This window comes from Adelges cooleyi, unplaced genomic scaffold (assembly GCF_023614345.1).
Source record: "Adelges cooleyi isolate 19-005CV unplaced genomic scaffold, UGA_ACOO_1.1 ACOO_flye_CR_arks_rails_tigmint_CR_PRNA_108, whole genome shotgun sequence".
NCBI classification, from domain to species: Eukaryota; Metazoa; Arthropoda; class Insecta; order Hemiptera; family Adelgidae; genus Adelges; species Adelges cooleyi.
The window spans coordinates 18,672,415-18,694,647 of NW_026095761.1; the positions used below are offsets into that span (position 1 = coordinate 18,672,415).

General features: G+C 30.0%; 3 protein-coding genes and 1 long non-coding RNA gene across 6 annotated transcripts; 2 read left to right on the forward strand and 2 right to left on the reverse strand.

Annotated features, from left to right (window-relative positions):
- Positions 1 to 4,394: 4,394 nt before the first annotated feature.
- On the reverse strand, positions 4,395 to 7,716 carry LOC126845042 (uncharacterized). 2 transcript variants are annotated; one of them, XR_007686672.1, is made up of 4 exons: positions 7,662 to 7,716; positions 6,860 to 7,010; positions 6,452 to 6,661; positions 4,395 to 4,671 (listed from the first exon to the last, which is right to left on the reverse strand). It is a non-coding gene; the product is annotated as an uncharacterized LOC126845042 (long non-coding RNA). The 2 variants fall into 2 exon arrangements; XR_007686671.1 differs by lacking the exon at positions 7,662 to 7,716 and adding an exon at positions 7,412 to 7,516.
- Positions 7,717 to 8,005: 289 nt separating this feature from the next.
- On the forward strand, positions 8,006 to 12,113 carry LOC126840634 (retinol dehydrogenase 12-like). The gene is made up of 8 exons (XM_050576509.1): positions 8,006 to 8,333; positions 9,189 to 9,258; positions 9,817 to 9,935; positions 10,237 to 10,392; positions 10,533 to 10,637; positions 11,341 to 11,559; positions 11,617 to 11,824; positions 11,912 to 12,113. The coding sequence occupies exons 2-8, from the start codon at positions 9,197 to 9,199 to the stop codon at positions 12,006 to 12,008; spliced, it is 966 nt and encodes a 321-aa protein (XP_050432466.1). The 5' UTR covers positions 8,006 to 8,333; positions 9,189 to 9,196; the 3' UTR covers positions 12,009 to 12,113.
- A 119-nt stretch (positions 12,114 to 12,232) lies between these two features.
- LOC126842182 (uncharacterized) lies at positions 12,233 to 12,808 on the forward strand. The gene has a single exon (XM_050579070.1). The coding sequence runs from the start codon at positions 12,233 to 12,235 to the stop codon at positions 12,806 to 12,808; it is 576 nt and encodes a 191-aa protein (XP_050435027.1).
- Positions 12,809 to 13,145: 337 nt separating this feature from the next.
- Positions 13,146 to 19,299, reverse strand: LOC126840621 (atlastin). Of its 2 annotated transcripts, none has more exons than XM_050576497.1 (8): positions 17,185 to 17,304; positions 16,368 to 16,590; positions 15,988 to 16,299; positions 15,612 to 15,900; positions 15,167 to 15,351; positions 14,862 to 15,083; positions 14,514 to 14,795; positions 13,146 to 14,436 (listed from the first exon to the last, which is right to left on the reverse strand). In XM_050576497.1, exons 2-8 carry the CDS (start codon positions 16,584 to 16,586, stop codon positions 14,251 to 14,253), a joined length of 1,695 nt encoding a protein of 564 aa, XP_050432454.1. In that variant the 5' UTR covers positions 16,587 to 16,590; positions 17,185 to 17,304; the 3' UTR covers positions 13,146 to 14,250. The 2 variants fall into 2 exon arrangements, with proteins under 2 accessions (XP_050432454.1, XP_050432445.1); XM_050576488.1 differs by lacking the exon at positions 17,185 to 17,304 and adding an exon at positions 18,961 to 19,299 and having other exon boundaries at positions 13,147 to 14,436.
- Positions 19,300 to 22,233: the final 2,934 nt, after the last annotated feature.

Here is a 22,233-nt window from a genome sequence, read left to right on the forward strand (position 1 = left end):
GCAGTTGGATAGACCGTAGTCGAAACTATAATTACATCTCATTTTCGTTTTATTTCAGCTGCAATACAAAATATGATTTAATATAAGTGTACACAAAAAAAAAAAATTTATCTTACAATCGACAATTAATTGAGAGCTTTCAGTCATCGCTACTACCATAATATATAATTATATACACACAAGTGGACAATGTATGGGCTAGCTCACAGACAATTTATTCGAAACGCTAATAATTGCTTAATATATATGATATATGTATTATGTATCTTTAAACTCTTAAGTTTAACTACTGTCTGTTATGTGGATTATGGTTATTAAAGCTAATTGTTATTTTGGTTAAACGCTTATGAGAAGTGTGAGTTGTGAATGGTTCACAGGGTAATATAACTAATAACTCTAGAACGGCTACGATTAGGCAAATCTTGAAGTTAAAATAAAGATTTAAGAAAATTATTCAACTTTTGTTTTGGAAACAAAAGTTTGAAGTGTATATAAAAATAAAATGTTTTTTTCTAAACTAATTTTGCTCAGCATCTCTGACTAATGACATTTTAATGTACTGTGTACAACTTGAATTTCGACTGTTGGATAAAAGTAAATGAATAACGTTATTGGTATCTTATCTTGTAATTTAACGACATATTTAAATTTGATACACCTACAATTAATATTTTGTACTTGTAGTTAGTCAATTTGTTTATATAACTTACTCGGCTTAGCACTGCTGGTAGAGTATACTACTTATAAGTGTACAACTAAATTATTTGTACTCCCCTTGGCATTAGCGGTGATCAGATTGTACGAACATTCTAGCATTGAAATCCTGTGCGCCTGATGGAACTTAATTGACGCCGGATTCTTTTCCAATGAGATTATTGTTATTAATGGGAATATATATATATATATATATATATATATATATATATATATACATGCTACAGTTATTACTATTACTCTCCTTCTTATAATTTATGTATAGGTACAAATTACGACCACTCGCTTACCAATGAAGTCCGTTTGTGTATATCAGTATGACATTTATATCAAAAATAAATAAACACTGGCCAACTAGTCTTTTTAAACACGCGCGTAACACGAGATTTTGAATGTGTGCACAAACGAACAATTTTTATAAAACAAAAAAAAAAATACAACGAGGCTTACTCACATAGTAAGTACTTGTATTCAGACATTCAGTCACTGCAAAGGAGGTCTATTTGCACACAGCAGTTCCGTGACAGTGCCGTGATTTCTATTCACAATGGGTCAGTGTTCAATCCGTCATTGGGCGAATGAACCCGATTGACGATTGCTCTGATTTTGGACGAAGAAGAGGAAGAAAAAAATTGGTGAACAAACCGAAGTGGACGGACATAGTCTAACACAGAAGGGATGCATGTAAGGGATTGACGAATGAGACGGGACCGAGTTTAAACATCGTCGGTTAAGGCACTGTCGCGGTCACTGATATGCGTGAATCGACCTTAACCGTTTTGCTGTTTGTCGGTATAATATTTTAATAATATACTTTCCAGCCGGTCGTCTGCAAAGTCGCCGTGGAGTTGACCAACGAAGACATTTTTTCGAATTTCAAAGGACGTTTCCCATCGTCATCCCGGATCCGTCGAAACGACGTTACTCGAGTAATTATGTCAAAATAAAAAATACGGATAATATTGGGCCGAAAAGACAGGGCTTAAGTGGGAAAAAATTACAGAGGGGACTAATGTCTCCATATAGCTTAAAGCGTTCCATATATAATTTTATGTATAATGTCTAATGCATATAGTATATGTAATATAGAAACAGTGATTGTGTAACATACTCATCCCACTTTTATCCCTGAATAATGTTCAAATTTGTAATTTATTTCATATAAAATTTAAATCACAAATAATACAACATTTTTAAGAATAGCTCGTGTTTTATAAAAATTTAACATTTTGAAAGAGAATATTTTTTCTTATAATATTAAGTTGTAAGTAGTGGTTGTCTTTTAAGAAAACTAAAAAAATCACCCAGACAAAAAATATATACATCATAAAAATGTAGTGTTTTTAGTGCTTTAAATTGTATATCACTTATGGGCTAATCGAATACCTAACCTAACCTACCTATTTATCCCAGTATAGCCATTTACAATAACTAATAAAATCAATTATTTTTACACATATATTAGATAGTCCATAATTTGTATTAAATACATTTGATAAAAGTAAAGTAACAATCGATAAAAAAATAAAAACCAAGATTTAATCTCAACGGAATTCTGAATTATATTGACTAATGTTGGGTTATAATTGGAGCGGTACGGTGTACCTTACGAATAATTTGTTAAAGGGGACGCTTTTTAACCACCATTAGAGGTAGAGGGACTGAGTCCCCTTGCGCCCCCCCCCCCACTTTAACCCCTGCGAAAAGACCGATGTTACTTTCACTAGAAATTAAAGTATATATATATATATTAAGTTGGTCTTTAGTTTGTGTAATACTAAAAAAAAAAAAACTTTCAGAGCAAAACGGGGAGAAGAAGGAATTCAGATAATAATTATCATTTAAAAGTTATTTGCAGGGATCTTGCACAAAGTCAATAAAAAATTACTACCCTAATAAATATATATATATATATATATCCAATAATACACCTACAATGTAATACATAATGGGTCTAATGTATTATGTAGTAGTACATTTTGTAACGGTTTAATCTATGATTTAGGTTGTTCAAAACTCATCGATCGTGAATATCTTTCCTTGTTCAAAATACGGAGTGACTCCCGAACGCGTTCAGGTAACATTAACATAGACACACAGAACCTCTTTTTTTTTTTTATTATAATAATAGAACATTTTAAAAAATAGTCTGAATATGTATTGAAATTTAACTTTTAAGCCTTGTGGCGTTAAAGCAAAAGGGGATAAGTTAAAATTTGATTTACATATTTTCTGAATAGGTATGTAACACGTTAATTGCTTTTACAATAATTGGTGCATCTAAAATTATTTTGACCTTAGCAAATTGTATGTTGTCATATTATGATATTATTTTTCTGTAAAAATATGTCTATAGTGCTTTTATACAGATATGACGCCCCTGGACGTCTTGGGTCGTGACCTTATTTTTTTTTTTCATTCAGACCGTATAACCATCGCTGTGTTTATGCATAATATTTGCCTGTCCTCTAAATGGGACGAAACAAAGACGAATTGCTCTCTTGTTGTTTCCAAAGACTTGTGTTGTTATAAAGCTCTCACTAAACCTCAACACGGTAATTATGTATTAGTATTTTAATCGAAGTAAGTGCCTTTCTGTCAATGGAAGCACTACTTTTATACAGGATGTCTCGTGTATAATATTGGCCAGTTTTACATAGAAATAATATGTCAAATTTTTGATTAGTAAAACCAAAATGAAGTTGTTTTAGTAGTTAATGGGTCGACTTTTTTGAGCTGTTTTTTTATAAAAGCCTCTAATTGTTATAGTAATATTATGGGAAGTGTCCTATTACTTATGGCGTAAACCTAATATGCCTATGTCATTAACCTTGATGGTTCCATCAGAAAACTTATGAGTAACATGATATTATATGGAAATGTATGCAGGTAAATCTGCTCTCCATTTTTGGCATGTATAGTCATTTTTTTAAATCGGTTTCGACCAAACACCTAGTTTTTGTGATATTTTTAACGTGTTTTGAACGTGTCTGACTTAATAGGGAGGAACGCAAAGGGCTATTTATTAAGGGGCAAAATATAGGCAACATCTGTCGAAAATTGATCTGAAGGTAAACAAATATTAAGTTTTTCTAATTAAAAAAAACTTTCCTGAGTTATGGCATTTCTATTGGTGTTTATTTTAATGAGAAGCTTAATACTTTTTATAAAGGCCAAATTTCGATTTTTGTATAAAAACTATGAAAAAAAAAAATAAAAACACAAACACGTATTATGCAATTCGAATAAGAAATCAGTATTATGTAAATTAACAAATTTCTAACCATTTTGAATTATAACAACAGTTTAGAACGTCTAAAGTTATACCTATATTATACGGTAGTCATAAACATAATATCTGGCAAAATAACACCTATATAAGCTTAACGGTCGGTCCCAATAGCAAAATGTGTAACTATGTTTAATTATTGTTACTATTGTAATGTTTGTTTTCATTGTATTACATACTTTTGTTTATGTGATTCTTATTATGTATAGGAAATATCAAGTAGCTGGTAGTTTCATTTCCAAAAGCCAAATTCGTGGCAGCTTAAAAGGCTAGCAATGATATCCACAGGAACGTCAGCCATTCTGGAAGGAAGTAGTGTGCTAACAGTCCCCTCACAGGTTGGCGATAACTTGGAAAAAAGGAACGTCAGCCACCATTAAAAACACAAATACAAATGGACAAGTAACCAGTATAGTATAATGAAATATAAATGATTAAAAATAACCTGTATAAAAGACCCTACATTGCTTGATTTGGTAAGAACCTGTTTTCTGAAAACTTAAAATATGGACCCTTATTAAAAATACATGTTTATAAATTCATTTAAACTAGTATAAGTTATTGTTCATTGTTGCCCTCCTCCCGTCCATACCAAGTCAAGTACTGCGTGGAATAGGTCTGTGTACGACGATGCCATTATGTTCTCGCCTCACCAACAAAAATTAAAACTGAAACATTTTCAATCAATTACACTCATAGCTTATTCAGTTTAAAAATGCACACATAGTCTTAAAAATACCTACACACGCCTCAACTATACATACTAACTGTTACTACTGACTATAACTTACTCGTTATCAGTAGGCACAACACAATCGGGGTGTACTATTGGACAAACAAGTCAATGCGTTTTGAATTTGACATTAAATATTAATGAAAGATTTTCACTATTTAATTTTAATTTCGTACAAAAAAAATATTTCCAAATTTCATGCCAGAGTATAAGGGTTATAGCTCGCTGGAGTCCCGGGCACACTACCTGACGTGAGCCGAAAGGATCTCACGTCATGAGAACCTAACGGTGGGAACCAGAAAATCCGGACAAAATGTTTGTATTTCACAAACATTTTGCGTTGAGTATTTACTCAACTTTAGCTTAACGGCTACCGGATTTTTTAATTCCCGTCGCTGTGGTTCTACCGAAAAGACAAAACCATTTTGTCTTTTTGAGTTTGCTCGGCTGACTTCCGTGTTATAGAACCAAACTATGCTGGAACGCAGGCTCGTGACTGAGGGATTGAATCCAGGCCGAGATTGTAGAAATCTTTCTGAGGTAGGAAACGAGCCTGCATGGAATTTGGAGTATTCCGTATGAACAAGTTGTCTCTGTTGACAAACGCGCCGTTTGTAAATTTTTTTAGAACTTTTTATTTTTTTTGGATAACTACACAATTTTATACGATTCACAAAATAAAAAAAAATTTTATTTCATCCTTTAATTATTAAAAACCTCAGTTTACAAATGCACATATAAACCTAAAAATACCTACACACGCCTCAACTATACATACTATTACTACTTACTATAATTTACTCGTTATCAGTAGGCACAACACCTTATCCACCACGGAAGACACTTATTTCCAATGGCTTTTTATTGGTAAATGCATTTTGAAACAGTATCGTACATGGAGATACCACGTCAAAAAAAACGAGCCAAATACTCTACCTCATGGGTGGTTTGGAAACGAGTATGAATACCCTGGTTATAGAAATATTTTATTATTATGTTTTGTTTAAGCTGATTACATATCTTGAAGTTATTAATTTTCAAGAAGACCGCATTTTGAAAGATAATTGAAATTGTGTAGTAATTATTGGAAAATATAATGAACTATATCATCAACAATTTATATTTCCATGCCAATTATATTATCCAACGACTATAATAAGAATCGGTTAGAGAAATAATCAAATAATGTATATTATGTCAGTAGAACGTTTAAAAAACATTTATTTTAGCTTGGATTCGGAAAAGACAAGATAAAGGTGCCATTTTTTTAAAGTGTTATTTATAATATAATATTATTATTTAATATTAATAATTTAGAGGCACGTTTTAATAATGTTTAAACCCACTATAATTTTTGGACTCGTTTTTTTTAAGTTCAACCAGCCTTATTTTTATTTTTATAATATTACTTGTTTATAAACTAAGCCTAAACTTGTAAAGATGATAAACTTATGTAATCAATGTCCGGATCGAGCCGTAGGTACATGAATCAATTCAATTAACGTATTGTATCTTTGGAAGAGCTGTAGTCTGCCTCATATCTAACATATTAAAAACTTAAATACAATTTAAAAAAAAAAACTCTAAATATATATACATAGATATTTTTTACTGATATTTTGCCTTGTAACTAAAAATCAATTAGTATTTTACAAACTACTCATTTTTCGTCGGTCCAACCTATTTTTGTTAATATCCTAAAGCGTAGAACTCACTTGTGATACGTTGTTGATATCGCTTATCTTACGGCTGTTTGTTTTGGACAATGTTTTTCTTCTTGCGACTAATAAATTCCAAAAAACTTATGTACACAAAACACATGCATACGCCGTCCCAAACGTTCATGACAGTCAAGTTTACCACGTCTGACAGGGTTCGACGGAAGCTGTTGCATGTCGTGAAGTAGTTTAATATGGACGTTACACCTATGGAAATCACACTCTTGACACGTTATATTTAATAAAAATGTAGATTATACAACTTCATATTTCTATTCATGCAGATAAACACTAAATTAGTATACTTTATTTAGTAGCTTGGGTCTAAAAGAGCTTATGTATTTTTTTTTTTTTTAGCTCTCCTATTATACCAAAAAATAAAATTAATTTTATTTCCCATCTTACTTTTAGATAATAAATTGTTGATATCTTCAATTCCAATGTACTGATCCCCTTCTAGAGATTGTACATTTGATTCTTCAACATTACTACCATATTCATGAAACATATCTTCAGAATTATTGTCTTCTTCTTGAAGTACAATGGATTCGGGTTACTGTAAAAATAAAATAATATTATAATATAAATCATATACATCATATCATATGATTATAAAAACACTTTTAAATGGTAAATAACATTTCTTAATAAACTCAAAAATTTCAGGATGTATAATAATTAAATCAAGCTTAATTAATCTTAATAAACATCATAGCAGCTTGGTTTTGGTACTAAATGAAAGCAAATTAAATTACGCAAATAACTGTAAAAGAATTTGTGTTAACCATTTAATTATTTGCCTTTATATTATTTGATATTTAACAAATATGTTACGTATTATGAATTAAATCATTTTTGGCCAAGAAATTTGGAAAAAAATAGTTATAAAGCCATAGCATATTTTGAGGTAGAGCCAAACTGTTTTCTCTACTTCTTATATAATTATTTATACATAACTAAATTCATATAATTGACTTCTTCTAAAAAAAAATCACATTTCTACATTTATCATTTTAATAATATATTAATAGTTAAAGGTATAATAACACTATTTAGTTATAATTATAATTTTTAATATTTTTAATTGAAAATTGAATTCAAGATTCATAATAGATGATTATTTTTGCAAGTGGAATAATCGTTTTCAATAAAAAGTAAACTTAGTAGGTGATTATGAAATGTTTTCCATATTTAAAATGTCACAAACCAGAATATGTATATTTTGCTGTCACACCATGTTCTTTTATCATGCCGGGGATATGATGGCGGTTAAGTTGACAAGTAAAATGCGCGCGAATCTGTACAATGTCTTTGTATTCAGTGATAAAAAATTAACACGGGGAAGATACTTATCACACAAAAACGCGGCGGCCATCTTCTTAAGGCTACACTACTAAAATGTTACATCTATACAGTAGTAAATAGGTCTTTACAAAATGGTCGTCACTTTTTCGTTTACATTAAAAGTGACCCTTCTGCTTTTATCTATTCTGTGGTAAATGGATATTATTATTTATTAACCTTGGTAAACACTAAACACTTGGTCTTATCAACTTACCTGCAGCCGCCGCTCTCACAGCCGCAGCTTGATATTATAAATTGATGTGTATGGTCGTTAGTTGATGTATTTTGTTGTTTGACAGTTGACTTATGAAGATTTTTTAACGACAGTAAAGTCCATGTCTATATGGGTAAAAGTGTAATTTCACAGGTTTCATATAATTTGTGGTAAAACAAAAAAATATTTGCCACTTGCTATTTTTAATTTGTACAGTTCAATAATTGTACGAAGAACAGAGAAATGTTGTGAGAATCTCTGTTTAAATTTCTGTCGCAGACTTGAAATATTACATTTATTTCATCTAGTACATTTAAAATGGTAAATTATTATAATATTAGTAGTGTTGGAAAATAAAAATAATTTGTATTATCTTATATAATATGATGAAATATTTGTTCCTTTAAAGACGCGTAGTTAAGGTTTAAATTAATTAGAAAAAGATTTTAAATTAACGTGAACACAAAATGCATTAGCTTTGTTTTGATTTAGGTCATTGATAACTATTCACAATTTTATATTTTAAAATTAAGTTAATCCACGTCATTATTGGTATTTATTTCTATAATGTATTTGAATCGGTCATTTAAAAAACAACATAGGTCACAATTTTGACAGAATGATATTATGGTGGATTTCGATTCTCTGAAGATAGATATGTGTTTATGTTCACTAATCACAAATATTCTTCCACCAAAGATCTTAGCTATGTACCATTTTGGGTCGCCACTGAAGTTTTTACACGGTTTTCAAAAATTTGGTTTTCATGGCTTATGCTTTCTTTCAAATGATTGGTTCATTTGTGTTATTTAAGTACAATTATATGTTTGAAAATCTAGTTAGTTTTAATTATACTATTAATGTGTACACACTCATTGGTCAATAAATGTTATTGCAAACGTTTTATTATTTATATTATGTTTAGAAAATAGATTATAAAACTAAGATCTATGTTTTAAAAAGTAATATTATTTAAAATTGTATTAACAATATTGCACTTAATCATAGACATTTAAAAGATTGAGAATATCTCAATATTAAGTTATAAAATCAACAAAATATTATTAGTTTATTTTAATTAAATTTAATAAATTAATTGGTACTTGTGTCTATAAATTATAGTCTACACATTATACTGCTACGTAGATTTTATTAATTTGTCTGTTTTTGTTTTAGATTTTGTAATGGTTAATATCATTAAGATTTGGCCTTACGCTTCAGCTGTATTAAGTTTGTACATTATAAAGTAATTATACATTTTTAATATACAAATAAGTTATTACGACAGATACATTTTTTACTTTTCTTATTTCGATGTTAATTAAACTTTGTATTTATTATAATGTTACATTCCAATTTTTATGGCAGCTAGATAGTAAAGTTAAACGACCTATGAATTGTCTAAGCTGGCGTAGGGTAGTTTGTCAGTATAATTTACTTACCATTTATATGTTCTACCTATTTTTTCCTATTTATATTTTCATGACATAAATATTCAAGGCATTAATTTTTGTGGAAAATAAAAAATTTGCTTTAATTTTTTAAAAGTAAATGAAAAACAAAAATTAAAATCTACTTTTAAGTCTAAGTAAACTATAAAAGTTAACTAACTTGAAACCATCGAATAGTTATTTAATCAAACAGATATTTGTAATCAAAAATATTTATTTTAAATTGTAAATTAATATAATTTACAAATATTTTACCTTATTCTGTTATATTTTACACATAAAAATCTGTTTTTTGATTTAAATAAAATATATTTAAAATAAGATATAATTATTATTAATTTAAAATGTTTTAGACGTTATTTTGCTGGAGGAGTCTGTCAACACGAACCCGATTTAACCGATAAGGTTATAATTGTAACAGGTGGTACAACTGGTATTGGAAAAGAGGTAGCAACAGTTTTAGCTGAAAGAGGTAAATATGATATTAATGTATTTTAATATAGATATTTCATAAAATTTTGCAATTCTATAAATAATAAAAAATAGTATAATATCTGTAAGTATAGAATAATCTGTTTAATAGTGCTAAATTGAAAAATTAACATTTTTAGTTAACATCTTCAAATCCAATTTTATTTAAATTGTATATTTCTTAATAAAAATAAGTTTTAGCTAGTATGACAAAAACTTGATGTATTGCTTTTCATTTAGCAAATTAAACTACTAGTTTTCGTAAGAAACGTCTATGTATTGATATGCTTTTATAATTTTAGGGGCAAGAGTTATCATTTGTAGCCGTGACGAAGTCAGAGGTACTAAAGTTTGCTTTGAAATACTGAAGTCAACTGGTAACCCAAATATATATTTCTTTTATTTGGATCTGAACTCATTCAGCAGCATTCGGGAGTTTTCAAGAGCCATACACGAACGTAAGCTTATTTAAAAATTAAATCGGATAAAATATATATATATATATATATTCCTTTCAACTATTGATATAAGTACCGTAAAAGAAATGAAATTTGAAAAAAAGCAGTGTGTTTAAGCTAGACTGTGTTTTAATTTTTAGGCTTTGATGCAATATATGCATTAGTGAACAACGCTGGAGTTTTTTACCATCCATTTGTTCAGACTGAAGATGATTTCGATGTGACGTTTCAGACAAATTATTTAGGCAAGATTATATTTTGTATTAATTTACTTTCTTAAGTATCTAGTCAGTTGTTTTACAACTAACTATTACTGAAATACGTTTATTCGACATTTGGTAATGAAATACGCAATTTAATAATTTGTTAGTAGTAAGTAGTTGGCAAATATTTTCATTAAGTGACAGAAGTTGCGAATAATTTACTCAAAATGTTGACTAGTCGATTGTAAAAGTTATAAAATTCTAGAAAACTAAAAAAAAATATTCAATACCTTTTTCGCTCCTCATAAAAGCCAAAAAAAAAAACTATAACTAATTTTAGGAAACCGTATACAAACTTAAACCAAGTATAATATTATTGCAACCTTTATTTTTATAATTAGAAATTGTGTATCAACATACATAATATTAAAAGTACAACAATAAATAATAATATCAATAATGACGATAAAATGCAATGTATAAACCATTTTGGTGTAGAATCTGATAACAAATTGAGAATAGATTCCTATTTATATTGGTCAAATAAATTATTCACAAAAAAATTCTACGTGTCTTAATTCAAACTTTTCAACCTCCAATATCATTAATAAATTAATTACATAAATACATACACTAATTTGTTAATTAACAAATCATTAATCTTTATAGAACTGCATTCCTAAAACAATAAGTATAAATATAAAAATTGATCTTTCAAATGTAACGGTACACTTTTTTTATACAGGTCCGTTCCTTCTAACACATTTGTTGCTGAACATAATCCGCGCTTCTGGTAATGGTCGAATCGTAAATGTTAGTTCCGAGGCACACCGTTATCTGCACATACTGAACCCGAGATATGTGGATGAACTCGGAACTCGATCGAATAACCGCTTTATAGCGTATGCTGCTTCAAAAGCCTGCTTACAACTGTTTACCTACAAACTTTCACAAACATTGAGTGGTAAGTCAGAATTGTGAGCGTTTTGTTGGACTATTAATGTCGGGACACTTTTTACAGACTGCGGAGTGACCGCAAACGATGCAAATCCGGGAAATGTGAAAACACAAATACTTGATGGTTACTTCAAGACTTACCACCCATTACTATTGAAACTCCAGACTCCGTTGCGTTGGCTATTGATAAAAACGCCCAGGCAAGGTGCCCAAACAATTTTGCATCTACTTCTTTCTCCGGATTTACAAGACACTACTGGAAAATATTTCACGTAAGTATAGAAATGATTTTAAAATTATATTTCAGCATCTTAGTAATTATTTTATTTTACTGTGAGTGGCATGTTTTGTGTTTCTAGTGATTGTAAAGAGTGCGATCCATGTCCATTGACTCGTAACCAGGAGCTCGCTGAACAATTATGGATACGCAGTTTAGCGTGGATAAACAAAAAATGAACAAACTACCTATCGTCGATGTCCGCTACGAGCAAACCGTCCGCGAATCCACCACAGTTTTTAGACCTCTGATCGGAGATAAATGTTCAATTTCCATTACGAGTTTGGAATTATTGTCGGATCATAAATCTGCGTTATTGACTGAAGAAAACGTCGAAGTGCACTTGGAAATAGGTGAAGCCGATTGTACGTTGGACAGAGGAGTAGAAGCGGTTTTATTGTCCATGTGCACGGGACAGAAGAAAAAGGTTGTTTTAGGAAACGGTAAGAACGCTTGTGTTTCTTGTGTTATCGAATTGTTGACAATAACTAAAGGCAAGGATCCGAGCAGAAGTACGGATAACGACAAAATAGTAGAAGCAGAACGTCATAAGAAGATTGGCAATGATTTATTCAAACAGAAACGTCCCGTTGATGCATTCCACCGTTTCAACAAAGCTATAAGATTGGTGATATTTTTACACGATCCACAGGCTTTGTTGAAAGATTGGAATTTGCTGTACACAAGTTTATGTAACAATATGGCAGCTTGTCAATTGGAGTTTAATAATTACGAGTACGCCAAACAGCTGTTGGACAAAGTATTAGCCACGGACAAAGAAAACATTAAGGCACTGATGCGCAGGTGTCGAGCATCAGCCGAGTTAAAAATGTACGATAGAACTTTGGCAGATGCCAAGTCGGTGTTAGCAGTCGAGCCCAACAATGCTGTTGGTAAAAAATATGAAGAAATTGCAGTCGAAGCATTGAGATTGCAAAATGTTAACTACAAAAATATGGTGAAAAAAATGTTTATTTAACGTGTTTAGTTGTATGTCAAACTATAAAAACATTCCTGTAAAAAAAAAAAAACCCCTATTTTAAGCATTTAAAGATATTAACATAATTTTTCCCCTGCCAATATTTTATTAAATGTTCAGTATTTCTGTTGTTTATTTATTATTTTAGTGTGATAAAAAAAAAAAAAAAAATGATTCTTATTGAAGTGTGGCTAAGTTGTGTACAAAAAATATTTTAATAAAAGATGATAAAATAGAACATGTTTATTTTATATTATAGCTAATGATTAATAATACAACAATCTAAACTTATTCCCAACTACTTATTAAATGATTATGATTGTACAATTGAAAATAATAGAACTTACAATTATCACGTTACATAATCATTTTAGATAAAATAAGTAATTTTACACAGGTACAATAATGTATTTTTTTTTTTTTGATTATGCCTATACTATACTAAAAATTAAAACAACCCTTCTTATATTTATACATAATACCTAAAATAATAATAAAAATATGGTAGTAAAAAAATAAACCATTTATTTTTAGGAAATAACTGGCCCCCGGGGCTCGTTTAGCAATTTTCATGGCACTTTATACAATTAATGTTTTGTATTAATATATAGATGGCCGACATAATCATGGTTGTAAAACTTAATAATTAACAAGGTTAGTTGCTTATTAATAAACCGTCGCCAAGTATAACAAGTTATTTAGATATAAAGTACTTTAATAAATTAAAAAACGTATTATCTAGATGAGAATGGAGGGGAGTAAAAGAATACAAATAAATTAGTAACAAAATGATTGACGTTTAGTTTAACGACCAACAACCTATGAACCATTTACTTACTAAAATAAACATTAAAACCAAAGTATTGTATCGGCTTTAACACACACACACATAATTGTTTGGGTTTTTGGGTATATTGAGCAATAATAATGACTACATTTTTTTTTGTTTACACAACACGTTATACAAATCTACGTACATTTCAATTATACAATAATATATTGATAACACCTTCAACTTGTTAGTATCTAGTGAAAAGGGGAAAAAAATACTAGTTTGTAATAATGTAAAAAAAAAAAAAAATTATTATTTCGTAATCGAGTATAATTAAAAGAAACCAAAAACTTTTTATTCATTAGATTTGCGAAAGTTTGCAACCGATTTAATTGCTTAAAATGTTCAAACATTTTAAAATCTATATCATCGATGCTAGACGAGAAATTAATTAAAAGTAAAATAAAATTAAAAACATACAAATTCAACATGATAAATGGTATTAATACGAATTAACATTTAAATTTTATGCGTATCATAAAAGTTCTATATAAATATAACAATAAAGAGAAAAAAATGCGATCACAGAAATTACACATGAATTATCCCCGCCATGTTTGAATGATACGAGACGATCAATCGACGAGCGGAGTCATGAAAAATACTTGTATCATGACAGTTTTGACCTGCCGTTTACGTCACGCGAGTTCATTCTTTGCATTGTTGGCCTCCGTACAAACGGCGTTGACGGATTCGATGCTATCGACGTCGAGTTCTTCACTGCCATGTTCATTGCCTGATTAGTCGCTTGTTCGATTCCTTTTTTCAGGAAAATCTCGTAACTCGGTTTCATAAACTATAAACAAACCAAGAGCTATTAACAATGTTATTTAATTTAATTATATATATATATATATATATATTTATATTTACATTATCCCAAGTAACATTGGCTACTTCGTCGATAGCTTCGCCAACTTCTCTGTGTTCACCACAGTATCTAATGTAAGCCCATAACACAAGAATAAGCAAGGCAAGGCCCATAATCAGGTTGACACAGCTGGCGACTGAATTTACTCCAAAGAAGTTGAATAGTCCAGATATGAAGTAACAGGCAACAGCAATTGCAAAGAACACAGCCGGTGTACGAGCGGATTTAAATATATTTTTGCTTTCGTTGTGAGACTTGAACTGCATGTATTCTTCATCAATATCCTGATTAAATATATTTTTGAATGAGAATCACGAGATAAATAAATGCAAAAATAATTAGAGCTTTACAGTTTCCAATTTAGTTTTGTACGATTCTGAAAACTCATCACCGCCCATTTTTCTTTTAATCATAAACTGTTCCAAAGCCATATCTTTGCTTTTGAAGTGTTCTTCATCGAGAGAATTGGTATTCATGTAAGGTTTGTTGCCACCACACACATTTTCCATCATTTGATGATACATTTCTCGAGCTGATGCTACTGCGGATAAGTTGTTTGCTTCTGCAGTAGCCTAAGATAAAAAAAAAAACAAATAAAATACAGTAATTAAACTATAAAAACGTCATAACTGTTTTAAATGACGCCGATACTCACAACAAGCATGGATTTGGGTTCGGGTAATTCATCTCCAGTAAACAGATTAATATACGACTTGAAATACTGTACTAACTCTTTGGCTTTTACTTTCTGTCCACTAATCTCTTTGAGTATCAAGTTATTAGGTTTCAATAACATGGGCACGAGTGTCTGTAGGTTTAATTTAAACTCATTTTCAATTTCTAAAAACAAAATATATTTCTTTAAACATTTTTAATCAAGTTGTATACTTAAGGCGGCACCCGATACATACATTGTTTGCTCAGTAACATGCTTTACGCAAAAAGCGACAACATTTAGTAGAGTTATTAATTTTTGCTAATTAAAATTTTTTGTTCAAATAGGAAGGCTTTCTACAGTTAAATTTCAAAAAATGGCACATAGTTTTGTAACTTTGCAATTTTCGGCATCGGGGGCCTTTTAAATAGAAATTTCAATTTACCAGAAAGTCTGCCATCAAACTTAGGATGTGTCGCCACTTTTAATCCAGGATGAGGCATCAAGTAACAACTTATTTCTGAAAAACACGACTTAATGTGTTTTCTAAGAGATTGAAGTTCGGGATGTTGTTTATCAGATATTAGCAATCTTCTTTGCAACATCTTTTGTCCACCCTCTGATCCATAATCGGCTTCGTATGGGAAACTCCAGTCCCTAACCAGGAACTGTAACTTTTGGAATGGTTTCTTACCAGTGTCTTCGAGTGCCAAACGTCCATACTCCGTGAATAGCTGAAATGGATCAAATAAATGTTTAGATAATTTATACATATTATTATAATAATAACTGGGGAAATGTAATACGATATTTTACATTACTTGTAAATGTTGTAGATCGTCTTCCTGTATATTCTGTGACAAGTTATAAATTTGTATAGAACTGAGCATAGTACTCAAAGCAAACACCGTTGCGCAATCTTTAACCGTGCTTTCACTATCAAATGTACCTTGGGTATCAAGTAGTATAATAGCTACTTTTTCTCCATTGTCTAAAGTGGCTTTGAATACCTCTGACCACATCAGGATTCCAGTAGTATCTCTTTCAGATCCACCACGCCATGAAAATCCTTGTAATGGTAGATCGTCCGAGCCCATCCAATGACTGTCTTCCTTAATAAGATTCGCGTGATACTGGAAATATTTTAGTTTGATAATATTGTATTAACATTCATTATAGTTTATTATTTAAAATGCCATACTGTTGCTTTCATGTATCTCAGGAAAAAGTCGAGTAGAAATGATTTTCCTTTACGGAAAGCACCAGCCACAGAAACAACTACAACGTTTCTATCTTTGATATCGTCTTTGAGAAGAATTTTTTCAAGTGCTTCTTCGTCTAATACAAACTGATGATTTTCTTCGGCCAACACAATAGGCACAGGTTGACCGATTTCGATTAAATCGTTATTTTCTTCCATTTTTCTAAATTAAAAAACAACAAAAATATAATTTATTAATTTAGCTTGACATACCTACATTTTTTTATATTAAGTCTTAACTAAATATTTGTTATTCAACACCAAATAGTGTTAACCATAATTAATGTAATAAGTTACATAATGTGAAATTTTATCCGACTGTTATTACATTGGCTGAAATTAGCTACCACATTTTTATGAATCCCCTAAATATTCTTTGCCATCATATTTAACAAAAAATAAAACCGACTCAAATTTCTTATTACATCATTGTATTTAACATTTAAAATACCTACAATAAGATTGTTATAAAATATATCAGTGTTATTGTTGTGTGAAAAATTGTATAATGACTTTAACTTGTTTAATTATACAGTAGATATATGCAACCTTGAAATAGAACGAGGTCACCAAGAAGCAAGATATGTTGATTTCTTTTTAACAATGCAAGTCCTACAATGATAGTAATAAGAAGATTTACACTTAAGTGTATTGACTTGCCTCAACATTAGTGAAAATAATAAACATAAAATGTCTTGACAGTTTTAAAGCTTGCAAATTATAAATAATTTTTAAAAGAAATGCATTTAGTACTTACACGAAAAAATGTGGAAATGTAAGGTTTGCGTAGTGTATTGACTAATACTTAACTTGAAACGGGAAAACAAGTACATATAAAAATTACTCATTAATTGAAAGAACTCTACCTATAGCCCCCTTTAATGTGGTTGGACAGCTAGTTGACCTGGAAATGATTATTTCCCAAACTACAATTGGCTACCAGTCTGATGGTATTTTAAGATTTCAGAAATACATGCCAAAATATAAATAAACGAGCAAGATATATGATAACATTGAAATATACATATTTAGCATGTAAAATCAAATTTATATAATCTACATTTTATTTCACACTCAGCCAATGAATATAGAAAAATAAGAGACCACCAATTGTTTTGAATAAAAAAAAAATAGTTTTAACTTTAATGTGTATATGCAATGTACATTATACATGTATTGCATGTACGTATGCGTGTAATGTCAAAGTTTAAGATTTGCATACTGTAGATAGAAATACACGACAAAAAGAAATGTCATGTTCGGGAATGACAAACATTATGGGAAAAAACGAGTGACAAACTTATTGTGTAACAACTTACAACAAAAAAACCTACTTTTTAAAACATTATTTTAATAGTAACATATTTTAGTTGGTCGCTTTGAATTATTAAATATTTATGAAAAAAGTATCACACGCTTTTATTTGAACAATAGTACTATTCTAGTTACTACAAAAAAAAAAAAAAAAATTATAACACTCAAATTTACTGCGTATAAACACAACAAAGAAGTATTTAAAAATGTTAACATCATATTTTGCCTTATAGGTTACCATATGTTTTTTAAATTGTACTTTAAAAGCTGATACTTTAAAGTAAGTAGATCAAAGTTTAAGTTTAGAATACAATTTCAAACTTATCCTATGTAAATCTACTAAACAAAGTTTTTAATAAACTCATTAAGGTAAAATGTATAATTACATAACATAGCATATGGATTCAGCCATCATTATTATTATTATTATTATGTTGTGTCTGACCAGTTTCATTTGTAAGTATTTACTAAAATTTATAAACATAACATTTTTTCAAAATATTTAGGAAGTAATTTTGAATTAATTTGTAGGTCTTTCATATAAAATTTCATTATTTATTTACTTGTCCTTAATACATTTTGTTGATATTTATAGTGATTTATGATATAATTTTGTATAGTATTCCGTGTCATGATATAAATTCCTCAATCATTGGCAGAACACTTTAAAACAGTTTTAACAGAACACATTTTTAAAACAGTTTAAAAATAACATGAAAGTTACAGTCATTAAATACTATTAATAAACACATTAATTCATGTACAATAAGTGTCAACTTTTGAAAATTACAACTAATATACTAAAAACTAAATGGCATATGTTTTGTTCACGTTTAACAATAGGTATAATATTAGACTATTAATGAATAATGTCTAATAGCTTGTGAAGGGGTTTTGGTATAAGTGGTCCAGATTAAAGCTGGCCGTTAAACCAACACTAACCGGACAAGTTTGTGAATCGAAGAAGTGGGTAATTCGCAAACTAGACAGTTGCTTCTATCGGTGGTAGACAGTTTTGGTGGTCGAGAGTGGAATCGCAGACCGTACGTAACTTTACGACTGCCTTAACTCGCTTGGCTACGTTGATCTCTAGTCGATCGGTAGGTTGTCGACAAGACTCGATTAATCAAATAATATACATACTTAAAAATTATTAAGACCCACAGACGGATGAGATTTTTTGTGTCATAACATTGTATCAATCAAACGGAACACTTACCAAATATTTAAGTGAACGTTCAAAATGTGGCACAAGTCAACGGCTACCAATACGTCTGATAACGATGGGTATAAATATTTAATCGAATTTATAGTTTACGGTTGAAAACAAACGATTTGCTCGTACGCACATGCACAATTAAGTGTGATTTCTCGAAGAAAAAACCGAATTCCGGCAAGAAATGTACACAGCTCACTGGAAATACACCGTCATTGGACACCCACTTGTTTCAACGTAAGTACAAAATGTTTGGATACGGAGAAAATATAATACACCATCAACGACATCAACGCAAAAAACTCGTTTATCGCGATGACGGCCAGTGATGCGCTTGCGCCCTGCTCGATTGCGCGCTGGGCAAAAACAACATGATAATAGGTAGGTATAATTATTATTCACCGCGACGTCACGTCCCCGGAAGTTGCCGTTGTCGCGTTCGCGTTAAGTTGGTACCACTAGCGCCATCTGTTCGCGAAACGACGTTTGTACGAATTTTTCAAAACCGTCGCTCGTTCATAAGTATATAGTTTTGTGCTTCTAGCAATATATTTCTTCAGCTTCTTCTTCAAAAAAAGTTAATTTATACAAGTACGAGTATATATTTGAATAAAATACTGTAATACTGTAGTGTATTTTGTTTTGTTCGTTTTATTTATCATTTATCAAGGTATTATTTTTTATTATTATTTCCATGAAAGATTCATGACAAGTAGTAACTTGTTTTTATTATTTTTGTTTAGAAGTACACAGTGTACGATGTATTTTAAACGTTCTATTATATATAATTGTGTTAATTAGTAATAAGTTCTTTCATGTTTAAAAATGAAATACTCAACTTCTATATTCTTATACCTAGATTTATCGAAAATTTGATATTAATATAAATTTAAACAGATAAACAGTGTAACTAAATATAAAAATTAAGTAATTATTTAAAATCCAATCTTTACACTTAAGACTGATATTAAGTGTATAACTTTAATTCGATTTGTATGGAATATAAATTAGATATATTTTTGGAATCACCAAAAAAAGTCTTCCTATTCGCCTATAATGTTAAGAGTAATTTATAACTATAAGTTTAATTTAAATATTTAAACATATGAACAATATGTATATGGAAACTATAATATTGCCAATCAATTCCTAGACTTTGCTCATCACTATTCATAATCGGTATAATAATTAAATTAATTGATTTCAAACTATTGTTGCGTTTTCGTCAAAACAATATACCTACTATTTTAAGTAGAATATTACTTTGTGTAGAATATAATATTAGGTATTATAATTATCATGTCCGATGTCGGCTATACGAAAACCGCGGAATTATATAATTTTAATAATATGATTTATTAAAAAATGACCCAAATAAACGGCTAGAATAGAGATGGTAATCTTTGTTCATCTGAAGACAACCGGATAACTGTGTCCACTCGTTCTTCGTTCATCCATTAGTTGAATGAACCATATACAGCAGCTGAGGAAGACCTGTTTTGCAAGGTCATTCCTTATCGGTTACCAATTTATACTTTCTTCGGTATTCTTGGCGAATTACAGTTAATTTTCCAATGTACTTTGATTGTTGTTCTTGGATATACATGTATACTTTGGAATTCAATGGAAAGTAGCTATCGAATTATTCAACCATTGTCCACTTCAGTCTTCAACCGCTCATACACACCTACACAACCACCTAACCTAACCTAAACTGGAGAAAAACATAGCTAAAGTTCTGTGACTTGATATCGCAAGTAGGTAAGTAAGTAAGTAAGTAAGTACTTGTCGCCAGCTCACAGCTGTACTGACATACTGTTAACGAACATAATACCTATTGCCGTTGACCTTATTGTGGCGGCAGACCGGACGAACCGGACACGACATTTCTAGTCAGCCGTTTGGGTAATTAAACTAAAATGACTTTGCTAAGTAGGTAGGAATAATTATGCAGGTATCTAAGTATAATAATTTATTTTTATGAAAGAAAAATACAGTTATTTGGGTTGTATTAAACGATGATAAATTATTGTTTTTTTAATTTAAATGTGTTAAAAATAATACTATTTTGAACACGATATTATTGTATACCTACTAAGTGATTTAGATACCTCACGTATATATATATATATATATATAGTTTGTACAAGTATCATACCTGTATAAAGATCGATTTACACACAAGAAAAAAGTGCAAAACACAAAAAAATATAATTACACGCCTAATTCAATTTAAGTGTTTTGAGATATACCCACATTACCCTAGGAATGAATCATTTTGCTTAAAACGCCAGTAAAGTATATAAATAACACAAAAATCAATTTCATGGCTTCGGTGTGTAGCTGAGAAGGTATTGTCTTTAGAAAAATGTTATCTATTTTCTTGTCTGGACCCACGATATCTTCTAAACCGCTGAACTGATTTCTTCTTGTAGCATCTCTATAGATCATAAATCGTACCTAAATAAAGGTACTTTATGGTCATTAAATTGAAAAATTCACCCTTTCCCTTCAAAATCGAGAAAAACTCCCAAAAATGTACATATTTTCAATTACGGCGCTCTATGACGTTTTCAAAAATAGCCGAATTGGTTTCAAATTCGTATGGTATATTCTTAAGATCAAGTACTAACTCGATTTGACCAGGTTAGATTTAATATAAACATTTGACAGATAAATCCATAATAAAACGTAGGTATTGCCATTTTATGTGTAATATTAATACTATAGCACATACTACAGCGTATATGGCACATTATGATGTATAATGTGATGATATTATGATTAGCATAATACTATGATGTTATATAACATACAATTTTAGAACAACAACATTTTTTTGCGCAGAATACTATTTTAATTAATAATATAACTTTTTATTACAAACAGTAATAATTGTTGTACGTGAGTAAATATTGTAGAAAACTCGGATAGGAAATGTCTGCGCTTTAAAAAGTTTTCATTTTAACAAACTGTGACTTCTTTTTACAATCTTTTTTATACGAATGCGGAATGTGATTCGGTTTAGTCGACTCTGATCGGAAATTGTTATTTCACGTTCAATTTTCCCCTTTTCTACAGTAAGATCAACAAATCCTACAAGAGCACACACACACATCAACTATTGTTGTCTGTCGTGTCACGCAAATCTTGGTTGACAAAGGATAAAACAGTTCTTTCGACGTTTTCCCTTTTCTCAGATATTTATTTTTAACTATTCTCCTACCTGGTACGCACTTTGATTGAACCATATTATTTTTAATGAGTCGATGAAGT